Source organism: Centroberyx gerrardi, chromosome 3, assembly GCF_048128805.1.
Source record: "Centroberyx gerrardi isolate f3 chromosome 3, fCenGer3.hap1.cur.20231027, whole genome shotgun sequence".
In the NCBI taxonomy this organism is placed as follows: domain Eukaryota; kingdom Metazoa; phylum Chordata; class Actinopteri; order Beryciformes; family Berycidae; genus Centroberyx; species Centroberyx gerrardi.
This window is the reverse complement of record NC_135999.1, coordinates 1,508,762-1,527,334: the sequence shown is the minus strand read 5'-3', so window position 1 is coordinate 1,527,334 and position 18,573 is coordinate 1,508,762. Positions and strand designations below refer to the sequence as shown.

At 46.8% G+C, this 18,573-nt stretch overlaps 1 protein-coding gene across 1 annotated transcript; it reads right to left on the bottom strand.

Annotated features, from left to right (window-relative positions):
- Window positions 1–1,562: 1,562 nt before the first annotated feature.
- LOC139929331 (atlastin-2) lies at window positions 1,563–18,331 on the bottom strand. Its single transcript, XM_071922177.2, has 12 exons — window positions 18,237–18,331; window positions 16,014–16,145; window positions 15,241–15,345; window positions 14,509–14,559; window positions 12,613–12,669; window positions 12,093–12,185; window positions 10,992–11,130; window positions 9,022–9,149; window positions 8,401–8,457; window positions 7,997–8,068; window positions 5,540–5,971; window positions 1,563–2,367 (listed from the first exon to the last, which is right to left on the bottom strand). The coding sequence occupies exons 1-12, from the start codon at window positions 18,258–18,260 to the stop codon at window positions 2,257–2,259; spliced, it is 1,401 nt and encodes a 466-aa protein (XP_071778278.1). The 5' UTR covers window positions 18,261–18,331; the 3' UTR covers window positions 1,563–2,256.
- Between the last annotated feature and the right edge of the window lie 242 nt (window positions 18,332–18,573).

Below are 18,573 nucleotides of genomic sequence, written 5' to 3'. Positions count from 1 at the left end.
AACATGATTCAGCAAACAGACATGATAACCTCTGACCCCAGATGACCTCTGACCCCTCAGCATGTTGAAGGGAAGGTGCTGCTCTGTGCTGCAGCATGTTGGACAACACACTGCAAAAATCACATTTCACTGGTTTTCACTCAAGTCCCAGTGAGCGGGACGGGAGATCAGTTAGGGAGGGAAAGGCAGTTTGATTGGATGAGAGGGGCGGGGGGGCGGGACTCCTCCTGCTGCAGGATGAGACGGGAGTTTGATATGAAAAAAAATAAATAAATAGTAAATTTTTTGGCATTTATTATTAAATAGGTGTATATTATGACAGGGAAATTAGGTAACAAGGGGTAAAAGTAATTTCATTTTTTATTTTTCATATAATTCTGAATTTAAAAAAATCTCATTCTGCCAACAAAACAGAAAACGAGACTCGATTCAAGAAGATTTATGTCACTATGTCACTTATTTCTCACCTGTTTTAAGGAAAATTTGACGCTAAGACTCTTTACTATGGAGTGTTTTTGCAGTGTGATCCAGTTCCCATGGTGACAGAGGACAGAGGGAGGGGGGAGGAGGGGGGGGGGGGGGGGGTCAACCCAGCTTCAATTCAACCGACTCAGGAAGAGATTTGGCTTTAAAACCCCAACACTGGAAAAAAAAAAAAAAAAAAGTTAAAAGTGTTGATATCTATGATGCTGCGACAGCTGACAGACAGACAGACCGCCTGAGCTGGCTCCGCCTCCAGCAGCAGCGAGCTGAGCTGGCTCCGCCTCCAGCAGCAGCAGCGAGCTGAGCTGAGCTGGCTCCGCCTCCAGCAGCAGCGAGCTGAGCTGGCTCCGCCCCCAGCAGCAGCGAGCTGAGCTGGCTCCGCCCCCAGCAGCAGCGAGCTGAGCTGGCTCCGCCTCCAGCTCGCCTCTTAGTGTTTTACAAAATGGTTTCTGGTGCCGCCAAACACAGGAAGTGGTTGTTCATCCAGACAGGAAGGAGGAGGGAACGACAGGGAGGGAGGAGGAGGAAGAGGAGGAGGAAGAGTAGGAAGAGGAAGAGGAGGAAGAGGAGGAGTGGAATATTAAATATTATCTACAGGTTTACTGGACTGATTCAGCAGTTTCTTCCTCTGAACAGCAGCAGTGGATCAGGAGGAGGAGGGGGGGGGGAGGGGGAGAGGAAGAGGAGGAGGAAGAGGAGGAGGAGGCTGTTTCTGTCCGTCTGTCTGACTGTTGTTCAACAGATAAGAACAGCGATGACGCAGCGAACAGGCCACGCCCACTAAGAGCAGTACAGTGTGAAGCTCGATTCAGTTTCTATGAACAAAACATCGGTTGTTTTTTCTGTGTTCTAATAATTGATTTTCACGGTTGTCAAACAACTGCGTGATCATTAAAAAAATTTTTTTCTTGAAGTCTCAACATGCTAACATGACTCCTCGCTTGAATGTTTGCTAGCTAGCTAGCTAGCTAGCTAAACAGCTAGGTTTACTAGCTTGTTAGCATTTTGTGACTTCCAGATAGCTTCATTTTAATGATCACGCAGTTGTTTGACAGCTTTGAAAAAGGTTTTTGGGCGATTAACACCATATACATTTCACATCAATTATTAGAAAACAGAAAAAACTGAAAAAGTCGATTTTTGTTTTGCTCATAGAAATTGAAGAGGGTTTCGCACTTTGTGGGTGTGGCCTGTCTGAAACGTCACGCCGGTCTTATCTACAGGCTGCTGAAGAGACCGGTGTTTAGTTTCCTGCCTGTGAAGACCAGTCTGACAGTTTCTACAGAGGAAAGCTGTAAACTTTGGTTCTGACCTCCTCCCAACAGACAGAGACAGACAGAGAGACAGACAGACAGACAGAGAGACAGACAGAAAATGAAGAGGAGTGGAGGAAACAGGAAGTGGTGTGGAGGATTTGTGGTCTTGCTCTTCATTCACATAAATGGGAATCCTTAACGTCAAGTCATCATTCGACAGGTAAACACACCTGGGATAAAACTCGATTATACAACGATGGCCCCGCCCACCAATAAATACCTTAACCCTGCCCACTGACACAAAAGAAAAGAAAAAAACAAACCAAACGGCCTCCTCCAGGTCTACAGGTGAGTCTTTAACCTACAACCAGCACGGCCAGAACCATGATCTACTGAGTCGGAGGAGAAAACAGCTTTATACATCTCCTCCCGTCCTGAAAATGTCATTTCAGAACCGAGCGGAGGGTGAGGGGGGGGGGGGGGGGGGGGGGTGAGACGGATCCCAGGCGGCGCAGTGTTAGTTTTTCTTCTTGACGTTGTTGTTGGAGGCGAGCCGGGGCCGCGGCGCCGGGATGAGGCTTCCCAACGGGACTCGACTCCGAGCCGCCTCGAAGAGTTTGGACAAGACCTGGAGGAAGAGGAAGAGGAGGAGGAAGAGGGTCAGACTGATAAAACCACAATACTAAAAATAATATCTGTAGAACCGGATCATCAAGAGATCCAAACACTCGGATCAGCAAACTAAGGCAGCGGCCACTCTGATCCGTCCGTCTGTCAGATTTCCGTTTTGACGACAGAAAGTTCAACCGGCTGAACTTTTTCTGGACGGACGGATTCGTCAGCGTCCGTTCGGCCAATCAGAGGCTTCCTACGTTTGTTTTGTAAAAACTAGTGGCGAACACAGAGACGACGGTCCGACTGAAACAAAGATAAAACAGAGGAAGCCTGGTGGAGCGTTGGGATGACTGGAGGTTTTCTTTCAGTCAACTTCGTTCGACAGAACTCACTCTATGGGATCAGCATCTCTGATGCGATTGGCTTGAAGTTCTTATACACGCCTTTCAGGCAGAAAGGATAGGCCAGTACCTGGGGAGCCCCCCCCGGGGAGCCCCTCCCCCCCCCAGGGGTATAATAACCCTTGCTGGCCTCCTTTCCATCACAATTTAGCTCTTCAAGACTCATTTGAGCTCTATCTAGATAAACTACCTTAATATCTGTGGATATTCAGCGGCTTGTGTGCTTCATCTGAAGGAGATTTTTTTCGTCTACCTTCACGAGGCGTCACTGTGTGTTCACAGATTATTCACTCTTGTCATTCTATTGTCAGACGCTGGCCATAGCAGCTAGCTTGTTACCGTCAGCTCCGGCTCTCTGGTACAGAGCCTGGAACAGTTCTCTGCCGGGGCGAAAACACCGTTATCCTCCAGCGCTAGCTATTGCAGCGACTAGGCCAACCAGTCGCTCCGGCTCTCGTCCCGTGCTGGTGACAGCGTGTGGGCTCGCAGTGTAACTTGAGTCGATCTCTTCGCATCCAGAGAAAACGCGCACTGTCCGCTGTATTTCTCGATGAGGGAACAGGACGCGCCAAATGTCCCGCTTTATGCATTTCCTCCGACTCATCTCATCCCGGCTACGCTCCAGAGAGTGAGGAGGGGGAGGGGGCTCTCCCTGATTTTGGTAGCTCCCCGGTGACATAGTCCAGATTTTGAGCGCGACAGAGATCTTCTAACTCAGGCTCGGGGGGGAAATACGGCACCTTCGGATGGATGTATGGAACCTGTGGGCGTGGCCCCTAAAGAGGAATCCCTGTGAGTGATATTTGTACCGCTGCCAGTTGGGCGTCTCCTCATACTTTTGTGAGGACAGTAGGTCTGCTGGATGCAGCTCTGGGTCGGCTCCCACAGAGTGAGTTGTGCCGTTCTCTTTCAGTCAACTTCGTTCGAAGGAAACGGACTGAGACACCAACTCTGGAGGGTGCTGTGAAGCAGCGAGTCCTGAAGAGACGAGGGGCTCCCCAGGTGCTGGCCTACCCTTCCTGCCTGAAAGGTGTGTATAAGGACTTCAAGCCAATCACATCAGAGATGCTGATGCCATGTTTCCTTCAGAGAACCAGGCTTACAGGGTAACCGACCATTTCCAGCTCAGTTTCTAATTGAATTTATACTGTAGAGTCTGTTTCTTCTTTTTTCTATGAAGTAGCTCCGTAGCAAAGCTTCCTGTTCTTCTGCCTCGCCGCCATGTTGACGGTCAAAACAAACCAACACACACATCTATCATCAATAATTCTGTCTGTGTTCTGGTGATCAGTGCAGCCGCTGCCTGAAGCCCCTTTCACACATGCAGCTTCACCCAGATGCATTATTTCTTTTATTTGATTGGAGACTGTTATACAGTGCAGTCCGTCAGTTAAACTCCAACACAGTTCATCTGATATGGATGTAAATATCCTCAACTTAAAGCTGACCAAAAAAAAACAAAAAAAAAACAACCTTCATAGTCATTGTTTCATTTAAAATCCAATGTGCCAAAACAACATAAAATGTCACTGACCAAATCTGTCCAGACTGCACTGTACAGTCAGCACTTCATCTGACCACATGAATACATAAACACAGCAGATGCATTTGTTTTCTGACAGAGCGATACAGACACTCAGATCAGCTGATCGACTTCAAGAACCGTTTTACAGAAAACATGACGAGACAAGCAGAAACTCCCATGATGCCGCAGTGCTCACCTTTCGTGGAGTCCTCTGAGAGCGATGGGAGAGAAAGACCAAAAGAAAGACAGGAAGACAGAAAGAGAGGATTTATTTGAGGAAGAGGAGGGAGAGGAGGAAGGTGAAGAGTGTTGGTGACGTCACCTTAACAGTTATTATAAGAGAGGATCTCATTCAGTCAAACAAGGACTGAAGTTAAAAAGCAGCATCATTTGGTTTAAACCACAGAACTTGATTGGACAGAACGGTTCTTCCTGTTTGTCGTGGTAATTTAGCTGAGCAGATGAGTCTGTTAGCAAACTGTCAGAACTCAACTGGAAGCTAACGTTAGCGACGAGGCTAACGTAGCTTCATCACAGACTGTACTTCTCTCTCTAGCTCTTCTAGTCAACATTAGCATGTTAGCAATCCATGGCAGCAAGGAGACAGTGAAGCTGCTTTGGTTCGACCGTCCGGGAACATCGATTTGAACGGGAATGACTGTTCTATCTATTTTAGTTCTGTGGTTTAAACAGTAGCATCATGTGGTTTAATGTGCCGTCAATCATTTAGTCAGAACAGCTGTCAATTCTTTTTTCCAGATGCTGGAGATTCATTTTTGGTATGAAATAAAGCTGAAATGAAACGATAAGAGACAAGAGAAGAGAAAGAGACAAGAGAAGAGAAAGAGACAAGAGAAGAGAAAGACAGACAGGTGAAGACAGACAGGTGAAGAGAAAGAGAAAGACAGGTGAAGAGAAAGAGAAAGACAGGTGAAGAGAAAGAGAAAGACAGGTGAAGACAGACATGTGAAGGTGAAGACAGACAGGTGAAAAGAAAGAGACAGACAGGTGAGGAGAGACAGACAGGTGAGGAGAGACAGACAGGTGAAGAGAAAGAGAAAGACAGGTGAGGAGAGACAGACAGGTGACAGACAGGTGACAGACAGGTGAGGAGAGACAGACAGGTGAAGAGAAAGAGAAAGACAGGTGAGGAGAGACAGACAGGTGACAGACAGGTGACAGACAGGTGAGGAGTGGGACAGGTAGACAGGCAGACAGCTGAGGCCAGATAAGCCCCGCCCCCTCGCCGCTCCTCTCACCTGTTCCCAGATGGTTTCTGCCACCTGGTCGATGACTCCGCCCACCTCGCGGAACTCTCCGGAGTATTTGACGTAGGCCCAGATGCAGAGCGCGGCCAGAGCCACGCCCATCACCAGGTTGCAGAGCGCCGCCACCGAGCCGACGCCCAGGAAGCCGGTGACCATGGAGACCACGTACATGACGAACATGAGGGCGAACAGCGTGGCGGGTGTCCGCGCCGCGTAGAAGATGTTCTTGCCGTCGTTGTGCTTGGTGAAGTTGGCGTACACCTCGTCCAGCTCCGCCTCCAGCTGCTCCTGGTAGCGGCGGCAGAACTCCTCGCCGCCCATCTTCTTGACGGAGCGGAAGTGTCGCACGGCGGCCTGCCGCAGCTCGCCGTGCCGGCGCTCCAGCTCCGCCGGGGAAATGTAGGGCTTGTCTCCGCCGCAGAGCTGATCGGACAGACGACAGGTTAACACGGCAGGGGGCGGGGCTTAACAGCTCACTCTACTCAACTACAACCAGGAGTTCTGAGGCATTGTGGGTATTAGAGTCTTTGTTAATATCACAACACACATTATTATGTTATGTTATATTATGTCATCACAACAGTTAATGTATTCTGCACCTTCTGCCTGGAAAATGTTCTTGAATGACATAAAACTGAATAAATTAATCTCATTTTGAATCCAAAATGAAATAAAATAAAATGATTGTTCATATCTACTGTGGGATGGAACTCACATCCCATAATAATCTGAACTGATGCAGGTTTCAGTTCCTCCATGCCAACGCTGCTCAGACAAACTGACTGCATTAGGAGAACTGTCTCAGGTCAGTGATGGAAGATTTACGTGTTGTCATGGCAACGCTGACAAATTCTGATTGGTGCGTTAAAAATAAAGGTTGCATGTAGGTCGCATGGCTGCATGCGGTCCAGATGAAGTGAAACCTGCATGCAGCTCTCAGCAGGTCACATGATCACAAACATCAGATCTGAGCTGAGCGTTTCAGAGAGTCTCAGAGAGTCTCAGTGTGTCTCAGAGAGTCTCAGAGAGTCTCAGTGTGTCTCAGAGAGTCTCAGTGTGTCTCAGAGAGTCTCAGTGTGTCTCAGAGAGTCTCAGTGTGTCTCAGAGCGTCTCAGAGAGTCTCAGTGTGTCTCAGAGAGTCTCAGAGAGTCTCAGTGTGTCTCAGAGAGTCTCAGTGTGTTTCAGAGCGTCTCAGTGTGTCTCAGAGAGTCTCAGTGTGTCTCAGAGAGTCTCAGTGTGTCTCAGAGAGTCTCAGTGTGTCTCAGAGAGTCTCAGTGTGTCTCAGAGCGTCTCAGAGAGTCTCAGTGTGTCTCAGAGAGTCTCAGAGAGTCTCAGTGTGTCTCAGAGAGTCTCAGTGTGTTTCAGAGCGTCTCAGTGTGTCTCAGAGAGTCTCAGAGAGTCTCAGAGAGTCTCAGTGTGTCTCAGAGAGTCTCAGTGTGTTTCAGAGCGTCTCAGAGCGTCTCAGAGAGTCTCAGTGTGTCTCAGAGCGTCTCAGTGTGTTTCAGAGCGTCTCAGAGCGTCTCAGTGTGTTTCAGAGCGTCTCAGAGCGTCTCAGAGCGTCTCAGAGAGTCTCAGTGTGTCTCAGAGAGTCTCAGAGAGTCTCAGTGTGTCTCAGAGAGTCTCAGTGTGTTTCAGAGCGTCTCAGTGTGTCTCAGAGAGTCTCAGAGAGTCTCAGAGAGTCTCAGTGTGTCTCAGAGAGTCTCAGTGTGTTTCAGAGCGTCTCAGAGCGTCTCAGTGTGTCTCAGAGCGTCTCAGTGTGTTTCAGAGCGTCTCAGAGCGTCTCAGAGCGTCTCAGAGCGTCTCAGAGAGTCTCAGTGTGTCTCAGAGAGTCTCAGTGTGTCTCAGAGAGTCTCAGTGTGTCTCAGAGAGTCTCAGTGTGTCTCAGTGTGTCTCAGTGTGTCTCAGAGAGCCTCAGAGAGTCTCAGTGTGTCTCAGAGAGTCTCAGTGTGTTTCAGAGAGTCTCAGAGAGTCTCAGTGTGTCTCAGAGAGTCTCAGAGAGTCTCAGTGTGTCTCAGAGAGTCTCAGTGTGTTTCAGAGAGTCTCAGAGCGTCTCAGAGAGTCTCAGTGTGTCTCAGAGAGTCTCAGAGAGTCTCAGTGTGTCTCGGAGAGTCTCAGAGAGTCTCAGTGTGTCTCGGAGAGTCTCAGAGAGTCTCAGTGTGTCTCGGAGAGTCTCAGAGAGTCTCAGAGAGTCTCAGAGAGTCTCAGTGTGTCTCAGTGTGTTTCAGAGAGTCTCAGAGAGTCTCAGTGTGTCTCGGAGAGTCTCAGAGAGTCTCAGAGAGTCTCAGAGAGTCTCAGTGTGTCTCAGTGTGTTTCAGAGAGTCTCAGAGAGTCTCAGAGAGTCTCAGTGTGTCTCAGAGCGTCTCAGAGCGTCTCAGAGCTCAGAGGGTTTCTGTCCGCTCCGTCCGGTTTGGACTGAACGGGTCGATACAACAGGAAGTGATACGTTACCTGCTCCATGCTCTTGTTGTAGACGTCTTTGGCTCCAGCTACAGCTGCAAGGTTATTGGCTTCAGCCGTCGCCTAGGTAACAACCAACCACAGAACAGATGACAGAATTCAATATGGAGAATAATCCAGTAACACATTATTACAACTCTACACTTTGTCCTGATATTACACTGATCTGCTCCAGTCTGATATGATGCAGGTTGATTGATTCCATATTGATCAATAGTACAGTGGTTGTCTGTTTTCAACAGGATGAAAACAGTCCAGATCAGACAGTTTCTACATTAATATGTTGGTAATGAATGTGACTCTAAGGTCTGTAAGCTTCACCGGCATTAGAAGCAACAAACAGTAAGGAGGTCAGAGGTCAGAGGTCAGAGGTCAGAGGTCATGGGTCGACTCACCTGTAACATGGACTTGGGGTGAGGAAGCTCCTCTCCTTGGTAGATCTTCATGTAGGACTGAAACAACAAAACAGACAGATGAGAAACTCAGAGAGACGATGGAAACAAAACAGAGGAAGACTCAGACTTCCAAAACAAAGACTTTCTTTCTTTGGAAGACAAAGAGTATAGAACAGGGTCTCTGCAGGTTTCAGAAAAAACACTTAAGACTTTTAAAGACCTTTTTAAATTCTAACTGGAATTGAATATAAGAAATTAAAAAATTAAAAATAAAGAAACAAAGTTCTCCAAAGCAGCCTGGTTCTGACTGAACAGCTGTGAAACTATAAATGGACAGAATGAGAAAAAGGACAGCAGGAAATTAATAGTTAAGATTATTAACTACTAACTCTGTTCTGATTCATCTGAGGAACCTGACATCACATGGAGAAACAATAAGATTTAAGACTTTTTAAGAATTTCTATCACCTTAAATGAAGCTGACGTCAAAACAAATGTGATTCCTGACCAAATGAACTCAACTGAAGCAGGAAACTGCAGAGTTCAGAACCTGCTGGCTGTGACTTGTAAGTGTGTAAGTGTGACTTGGTGACTTGGTGACTTGGTGAAGATGTTAGTCACCTTGAAGTAGTGCAGCAGGTCTCTGCAGGTCACTTTGGCTCCTCCGATCTCTTTCTCCACCAGGTTCTCTGGAGACAGGAGCGTCGGCACCAGGCTCACCAGCTGCTCCTTGAACTCCTCATCGATATCTGGACAGCAAACAGGACAGACAGTCAGGACAGACAAGACAGACAGGACAGACAGACAGGACAGACAAGACAGACAGGACAGACAGACAGACAGGACAGACAGGCAGGACAGACAAGACAGACAGGACAGACAGACAGGACAGACAGACAGGACAGACAGACAGGACAGACAGGACAGACAGGACAGACAGACAGGACAGGCAAGACAGACAGGACAGACAGGACAGACAGACAGGACAGGCAGGACAGACAGACAGGACAGACAGGACAGACAGACAGGACAGGCAGGACAGACAGGACAGACAGGACAGCAAACAGGACAGACAGTCAGGACAGACAAGACAGACAGGACAGACAGACAGGACAGACAGGACAGACAGGACAGGCAGGACAGGCAGGACAGACAGACAGACAGACAGGCAGGACAGACAGACAGGACAGACAGACAGGACAGACAGGACAGACAGGACAGACAGACAGGACAGACAGGACAGACAGACAGGACAGACAGGACAGACAGGACAGACAGACAGGCAGGACAGACAGGACAGACAGACAGGACAGACAGGACAGACAGACAGGACAGACAGACAGGACAGACAGACAGGCAGGACAGACAGGACAGACAGACAGGACAGACAGGACAGACAGGACAGACAGACAGGACAGACAGACAGGACAGACAGGACAGACAGACAGGACAGACAGGACAGACAGGACAGACAGACAGGACAGACAGACAGGACAGACAGGACAGACAGGCAGGACAGACAGGCAGGACAGACAGGACAGACAGACAGACAGACAGACAGGACAGACAGACAGGCAGGACAGACAGGACAGACAGGACAGACAGGACAGACAGGACAGACAGGACAGACAGACAGGACAGACAGACAGGACAGACAGACAGGACAGACAGGACAGACAGGCAGGACAGACAGGCAGGACAGACAGGACAGACAGACAGACAGACAGGACAGACAGACAGGCAGGACAGACAGGACAGACAGGACAGACAGACAGACAGACAGGACAGACAGACAGGCAGGACAGACAGGACAGACAGGACAGATATTTTCTGCCACAACAGATATCACAACAGCTGAACATGAACCTGACACTGACTGACAGAGGCTCCTATTGGCTGTTCCACACATATTATAGATTATAGATTGGTCCTTTTCCATCAGGACTCCTGGAATCCTGATTTGACTTCCTCTGTTTTAAAGTTTACTGTTATTTTTTTTACCTTGTTTTTTCATTGGTTTTTGTTGTCGATTTTATCTGTTTTTTTGTTTTTCTTCCTTTTGTAAAATACTTTGTATTTGTGTTTTAAAAAGTTCTATCAAAATAAAGATTATTACTTTGACTAGTTGTCATTCTGGTCAGTTGTTGGTATTATAACTAGATGTTGATATTGTAACTAGTTGTTGTAACCAGTTGTTGGTACTGTGACTAGTTAAATAAACTGGTTGCTATAGTAACCAGTTGTTGGTACTGTGACTAGTTAAAGACGCTGGTTGCTATAGTAACCAGTTGTTGGTACTGTGACTAGTTAAAGACACTGGTAGCTATAGTAACCAGTTGTTGGTACTGTGACTAGTTAAAGACGCTGGTTGCTATAGTAACCAGTTGTTGGTACTGTGACTAGTTAACTAAACTGGTTGCTATAGTAACCGGTTGTTTACCTCTGAGCCGGCCTTCACAGTGCAGGTTGGTATTGTATTGTAACCAGTTGTTGGTACTGTGACTAGTTAAAGACGCTGGTTGCTATAGTAACCAGTTGTTGGTACTGTGACTAGTTAACTAAACTGGTTGCTATAGTAACCGGTTGTTTACCTCGGAGCCGGCCGTCGAAGCGTGGGTTGGTGGCGACCTTGAGGCCGGGGTGAGGCAGCAGGAAGCAGCTGATGTTGGAGAAGCAGGAGTGGATGTGCTTCCTCACGTTCTGCAGCTCCTCATGCTGGTTCTGCTTCACCTGAACACAACACAACAGACACTACTGACACTACTGCAGGTCAACACACACTACTGACACTACTGCAGGTCAACACACTACTGACACTACTGCAGGTCAACACACTACTGACACTACTGCAGGTCAACACACACTACTGACACTACTGCAGGTCAACACACACTACTGACACTACTGCAGGTCAACACACACTACTGACACTACTGCAGGTCAACACACACTACTGACACTACTGCAGGTCAACACACTACTGACACTACTGCAGGTCAACACACTACTGACACTACTGCAGGTCAACACACACTACTGACACTACTGCAGGTCAACACACACTACTGACACTACTGCAGGTCAACACACTACTGACACTACTGCAGGTCAACACACACTACTGACACTACTGCAGGTCAACACACACTACTGACACTACTGCAGGTCAACACACACTACTGACACTACTGCAGGTCAACACACACTACTGACACTACTGCAGGTCAACACACACTACTGACACTACTGCAGGTCAACACACACTACTGACACTCACAATACGATGTAATTAATAAAAGTTCTGCAGAATAGTTTATTTCTTTCTAGTGAAGCTAGTTGTCTTGCCAGTTGTCTTCTGCATAGTTAGTTAACTGCTAAAATCTGTTTAAATTAGTTTAATGATGGATCTCAATATAAAAAAATAAAAAAAAACATTCATCATTGATCTATTTCTTCTCTTACACTAACAGCAATAAACTGAGTTGAACCATGAGACTCAGTTTGGGCGTCTTTACTGTTGTGTCACTGCTGTGTATCACTCCGCCTGTTAACAGTGTACCCACTGCTGTGCCACTTAACAAAAAGTAGTGCCAAGTGCCTATTCTAAATACTGAAATAATATTATTATATTCTTTTTCCAAACACATAAAGCACGTTTCATCAGTGATGGATCAGGGACTCGGGGAGCTCACCTGTAGTCGTTTCTCCAGGAACCTCTGCCCCCCCTCCAGACCGTACGCATGTTCATACGGATAACTCCAGTCTCTGATCAGGAACATCAGGGTCTGAGCAGAACCACATGCAGGTTACACAGAGAACCAGACTGATCCAGGACCTGATCCAGGACCTGATCCAGGACCTGAGCCAGGACCTGAGCCAGGACCTAATCTAGTATCAATGATCACAACTCAGTAGGGGAGAGAAGAACAAACAGTATTTTATTCCAAAGAAATGTTTCTAGTTCATTAAGTTAGCTGCAATACAAATGAAAAACAAAAAACACAAACCCCCAAGCAGCTTACAAAACCATCTCACCCCAAAAGAAAACAAAACATGACAAAACTGAAGCGGATCTGTAGAATCTAAAGGATCCAGTCTGTCAAAATGTCTCATTTAGTCAACAAAAGGACCGAATCTCCCGCTGTTCTTTAGAAAGCTCCATCATCTGGTCTAATGCAGTGAAGCTCAGCGGACGATGTCACCAGATCTCACCTGAAAGGGTTTCTCGTAGACCTCCTCCATGGCCAGTCTGCCGTACTCCGTGAAGAGCTGAGGAGGGAGAAGCAGACACACAGTGACACTTTCACATCAGTAACTGTGATCCAGCCTCCGTCAGCTCATGAATCTTCTCCTCTGTCTGTTCTACACAGCCGGAGTCTGGTCGCACAGGAAGTGATGCGTTTTATATTTCTGGTTTGTTTGAAATCAACAGCAGAAGAAGAACTGGGTAGTTAGCGTGAGCAGCGATAGCCACCATGACTGAACAGACAGAGAAGAGAAACTCAAACTGCAGCAACAGAGAATCCCAGCTGGATGGATCTGTTGTGTTTGATTGTATTTGTGATAACTTTAAGACAAAACTGTGTAATATCTTGACATTTTGTGAAAGAAAATGTATTCTCTTACAATGAATTACAGAAAAGGAAAGAGAAGACTTGAGACTTGACTTGACTTGGGTTCTGGTGACTTGGGACTTGACTCTGACTTGTACTTTGATGACTTGAAAAGGTTTCTAAAGTCTTGACTTGAGATCTTGTGTTTGTGTAAATGACTTAGATTGAAAGTGATGAGATTTGTTCCAGCGGACGACTGAATTTAAATTCTGTTTTCTGAATTTGTATGGAATGATTGAATTTATTGAAGTTGAAACTGATTATAGAAATCAAACTCATGATGCTCTTACCAAGTTTTTATCCTATTAAAACCATATTGCATTGAAAAGTCCTAGATATTTAGTTTTCTTTAAGATATTAAATTGATACTGGACTCTTGATTTGTTCTGACTTGACTTGCTGTTCTACATTTAGACTTGAGACTTGACATTAATGACTTGGACTTGACTTGGACTTGACTTGGTAATCTACATTTAGACTATATGTTTGTGTTTTAGAGCTGAAAGCTTCTATTTTTATTTTTGTTTTTTTCCCGATGGTATTGGTTGTTTATTATAATCTGACATTGTGCATAACATGTACTGTCTTTTTCAAAAGAAAATGAATAAACATATTTTGAAAAAAAAGCAAACAGGACAGGCAGCAGCGTGTCAGCAGGCTGGTTTGGTTCAGAGGTGAAGAGACATCATGAACACCTGAGACAGTCTGTCATCCCCTGCTGGGATTAGAAACCTGAAGCCGACCGGTTGACTCACACCGGCTCAGCTTCTTTTTTCTTTCTTTAAAGATTCGGTTTTTGCCATTTTGCCTTTATTGGACAGTACAGAGTGGAGAGAGACAGGAAACACCGGGAGAGAGAGAGACAGGAACGTCATGTGACAAAGGTCCTGGTCCGGATCTGAACCCCGAGTGTGGCGGTCACACGGTCCACGCCTCAGACCGCTGAGCCAGGACGCTGCCTCGGTGATGGTTTTTAGGAGAACCCCAGTTATCAGGACAGATACAGGCCAACATGGAATGTGATGAAGAAAAAAAAGAAAATGTCAGACTGGAGCGTCCTGGTGGCTCAGCGGTCTGAGGTGAGTACCGCAACATCCTGGGTTTGACTCCGGCCCAGGACCTTGGTCATGTTTAGTTTGGTTTAGATTATTCGACAGACAAGAAGCAGGACCTCACAGCATGTTCATCAAAGATAACACTTGTGGTCTTTGAATGTTAAACAGTTTGCTTTAGTCTGTGAGTTTTGAAAAAAAAAAAATACGGTGAAAAATGACTGGGCAGTGTTTGGTGTGCTGGTTGGGGAGCTCAAGCTGAACATCAGAACACATTTGCTCAGACTAAAGCAGCCAGCAGGTCGGCCTCAGCCTTCCTCTCTGCATGAACCTGCAGCTTCTGATCATTTGGAAACTGCAGCAGTCTGTTTTGAATCTGAGCGTTTTGCAGCAGGAGAGTAAGGACACACGGTGATGTGGCGGCGACTCGGGCCGGTACTGACCTGGAGGTGCTGCAGGTCGTCTTCCTGGACGTTCTGAGACAGGTTGTAGACCTGGAACACATCAGACCAGCAGCTGAACTCCTTCATCACAGACTGTTCATCAGTTTAAAGCTCAAACACGCTGGACACGACGGCACAGAGACTCCACACCACAATGTGGCTGATATGTTTTATCGTGACATGAATTATTTTAAGTTGGTATATAGTCTCTTTATTCTATAAAATTATAAAACTAGCCGACTTGACGAGCTGCCAAAGGCTGCTAATGAATGAAATCCATATTTCATCTGAAGTCTAGAATATCTCTTCCAGGTAAAATGTGTTCTTCCTGCACTGTGCTGCTCTCTGCTGACGCTGCAAAACTGAAGTTCAGCTCAACGTGTCGAAACACTTTGACTCCACTGGACCCTGGAAACCTTTAGTCCTCCAACCTGAAGGCTGCTGCCTCCCTGAACCAGAGATCCAACACTAAACAATCACATCTGTTCAAAGTCCAGACCGCTTTACCTGGACAGAGCTAACAGGAAGTAAACAGGAAGCTAACCTGGACAGGTTGTAGTAAACAGGAAGCTAACCTGGGCAGGTTGTAGTAAACAGGAAGTAAACAGGAAGCTAACCTGGGCAGGTTGTAGTAAACAGGAAGCTAACCTGGACAGGTTGTAGTAAACAGGAAGTAAACAGGAAGCTAACCTGGACAGGTTGTAGTAAACAGGAAGTAAACAGGAAGCTAACCTGCACGGAGCTGGTCATGGTGCTCAGAGCGAACAGCGTGGCACAGTCTTTGATGGTGGACTGGCTGTCGAACGCCCCCTGTGTGTCGATTAGTAGAACTGCAACCTGCAGAAAGACCAGGACACTTCTCAGGAGACAGCTAGCTATTCTGTTAACATGAGGAAATCTAAACTTTACCGTGACATCTGAAACTAGAGAGGTGCATTTCATGAAGAAAATGCGGGTGATTGCTGCTAAGCAAAGCTGGTGGACAGGTAGCGCTAGGTGATTTTCAAGTGGTTGTTACGATGTCACTAGGTCGTTGATAGGTGATAACAAGTAGTTGCTAGGGTGTTTCTAGGTGGTTGCTATGCATTTACTAGTGGTTGCTAGGGCGTTACTAGGTGGTTGCTCTGCATTAACCAGTTGTTGCTAGGGTGTTTCTAGGTGGTTGCTATGCATTTACTAGTGGTTGCTAGGGCATTACTAGGTGGTTGCTCTGCATTAACCAGTTGTTGTTAGGGTGTTTCTAGGTGGTTGCTATGCATTTATCAGTGGTTGCTAGGGTGTTACTAGGTGGTTGCTATGCATTTAGCAGTGGTTGCTAGGGTTTGACTAGGTGGTTGCTAGGTGGTTTCAGGTGGTTGCTAGGGGATTTCAAGTGGTTGCTAGGTGATTTCAAGTGGTTGCTATGGTGTTACTAGTTGGTTGCTAGGGGATTTCAAGTGGTTGCTAGGTGATTTCAAGTGGTTACGACACCACAGAGGAGCCTCGGGGTGAGAACCTGAACGCACCTTGCTGCCGTCGGGTTTCTGCACCACGAACACCTCGCTCCAGGCCAGGATGCCGGTGGTCTCCCGCTCACAGCCGCCCCGCCAGGTGAAGCCGGTCAGAGGCTCGTCCTGCCCGCCCATCCACACCCCGCACTGCGGGACACACCGGGACACACCGGGACACGTTCAGCAACACACTCCTGCAGCGTCAACTTCAACTCACAAGGAAATGAAACATCACTTTTTCACAGTTAGCTAATTTTAGTGGACTTCAGTGTTCCAGACTCTTCCACGCCCGGTCCTGTTCAGTCTGTCTGACTGGCTGGAAGATCTGCCTGTCAGCTGCAGCAGGTATAACTCATTATAACTGTACAACTTCCTGTTGTCCAGGTGAAGTCTCTGATCTGTTGTGGATCTGTTGTGGATCTGTTGTGGATCTGTTGTGGATCAGAACTGATTTCCAGAACTTTTCCTGACTTATTTCAGCAATTCCTCAACTTTTCAGGAACTACAAACGCTCAGATTCAGTTTTCCAAAGTTTCCTGTTCTGTCCTGACCTGTGTAGGAGTCGTGTGGACGGCGACCCCACCGCGACCCCACCTCCAGCGAGGGGGGGTGGTGGGGGCGGGGGGTGGGGGGGGGACAAAGACGGCCTTTCTGAGTGACTGAACACACTGCCAGCATTGTGCCGACTAAAATCCTCTTTCCAGCGGCTCCGATGGATTAGAGACATTACAGAGCGTGATGATGAAAGACTCCGGCCTGAACACACGTCCAGAATGTTCCTTAGTGCTGCCTGCAGCTCAACACTCAGCCTACACTCACTGCTCTGTCCTCTGACTGGAGGCTCCAGCGTTACACCGATACATCAGGCTGATATCGGCCTTTCATCATCACATATCATCAGCTGTGGTGTGATGGAGGCTCCTCCTGACCACAGCTACATGACCGCTGAACCATGTCAACAACATCCTGGGTTCGAATCCGACCCAGGACCTGTGTCACGTGTTTCTCTCTCGCTCTCTCTCTCTCTCTCTCAAAAGGCGAAAATACCACAAAAATAATTATCTTTAAAAATAAGCGGGAAGCGGTTAAATATATAACCTTTCACCCATATTTCCATATATTTAACACCTGCCTAAACTCAAGAATACTAAGTCTGCTTCAATATTATAAGTTTAAGCAGCTTAAACTCTTAACATGTTTATGAGGACCAACATAAAAAAAAAGCACCTTGTGTGTTTCTCACAGAACTGGAATGTAAAGTCGTGTTTTCATGCCCACATCACACTGAAGCTGGTCACCTCTTATTATGCCTCTTCTTAAAGTGCTACAACTACAATTATCATTGGTTTGTTCACTCTTGTTCAATGACCTTATACCTTTTGACCAATAGCTTTATTATATTCTGTCTGTATTAACATAATCATGAATATTCAACACTATAAAACTCAGTGTAAAATCCAGATTTTTACATCCTTGGCTCCCAACCTGCAGACTGAATAAACTGACACTCTGTCCACATGACTCGAGTCACATGACTTGGACTCAGTCACAGTTTGAACAGCTTTAGACTTGAGACTTGATGCATGAAGAGAAGACTTGAGACTTGACTTGACTTGGGTTCTGGTGACTTGGGACTTGACTCTGACTTGTACTTTGATGACTTGAAAAGGTTTCTAAAGTCTTGACTTGAGATCTTGTGTTTGTGTAAATGACTTAGATTGAAAGTGATGAGATTTGTTCCAGCGGACGACTGAATTTAAATTCTGTTTTCTGAATTTGTATGGAATGATTGAATTTATTGAAGTTGAAACTGATTATAGAAATCAAACTCATGATGCTCTTACCAAGTTTTTATCCTATTAAAACCATATTGCATTGAAAAGTCCTAGATATTTAGTTTTCTTTAAGATATTAAATTGATACTGGACTCTTGATTTGTTCTGACTTGACTTGCTGTTCTACATTTAGACTTGAGACTTGTGCCTCAAGACTTGAAACTGACTTGGGACTTGAGTAAAGTTGACTTGGTCACACCTCTGCCGAATTCATTTTCCATCTATTTCCAGTCAATCCAGACCTGTAGGAACCTGAGGCTGTTCATGTAAGGTGGTATGTTGTAATGATGAAAAGCAGTAAAAAACAATATATATATAAAGAGTAAACATGACACCCCTAGGTAAATAAAGGTGAAAATACCACAAAAACACTAGTCTTTACAGGAAGCGGTTGGCGGTTCACCTGGCTGTACATGTAGCGCAGCATGAAGTCCAGCAGGAAGGACTTGCCCTTGCGGAAGGCTCCGGCGACGGAGACGACGACCACGTTCAGGTCCTGCACGGCGTCCTGCAGCAGCAGCCGCTCCAGCGCCGCCTCCTGCAGCAGGAACGAGTGCTCCTCCTCGTCCGGGACCACGATCTGCACCGGCCTGGCCCCGCCCTCCTCCGGCCCCGGCCCCGCCCCCTCCGCCGCCGCCTCCCGCTCCTCGGGCCTCATCTTGGATGTGACGGATTCAAACGCGCGACCACCTGAGGACGGAACGCCAGGTTAGGTTGGATTTAGCCGACCACTTTAAAGA

What these genes read in the sequence shown, in the direction of transcription:
- LOC139929331 (XM_071922177.2), bottom strand. Translation starts at nt 18,260, where the DNA reads ATGCTGCGCTACATGTACAGCCAG. An exon ending in ACGACCTGCAGCACCTCCAG is followed by an intron (nt 12,670 to 14,508) that starts GTCAGTACCGGC and finishes CTCCCTCCTCAG; the next exon opens with CTCTTCACGGAGTACGGCAG. An exon ending in ACCTGCTGCACTACTTCAAG is followed by an intron (nt 8,458 to 9,021) that starts GTGACTAACATC and finishes TTGTTGTTTCAG; the next exon opens with TCCTACATGAAGATCTACCA.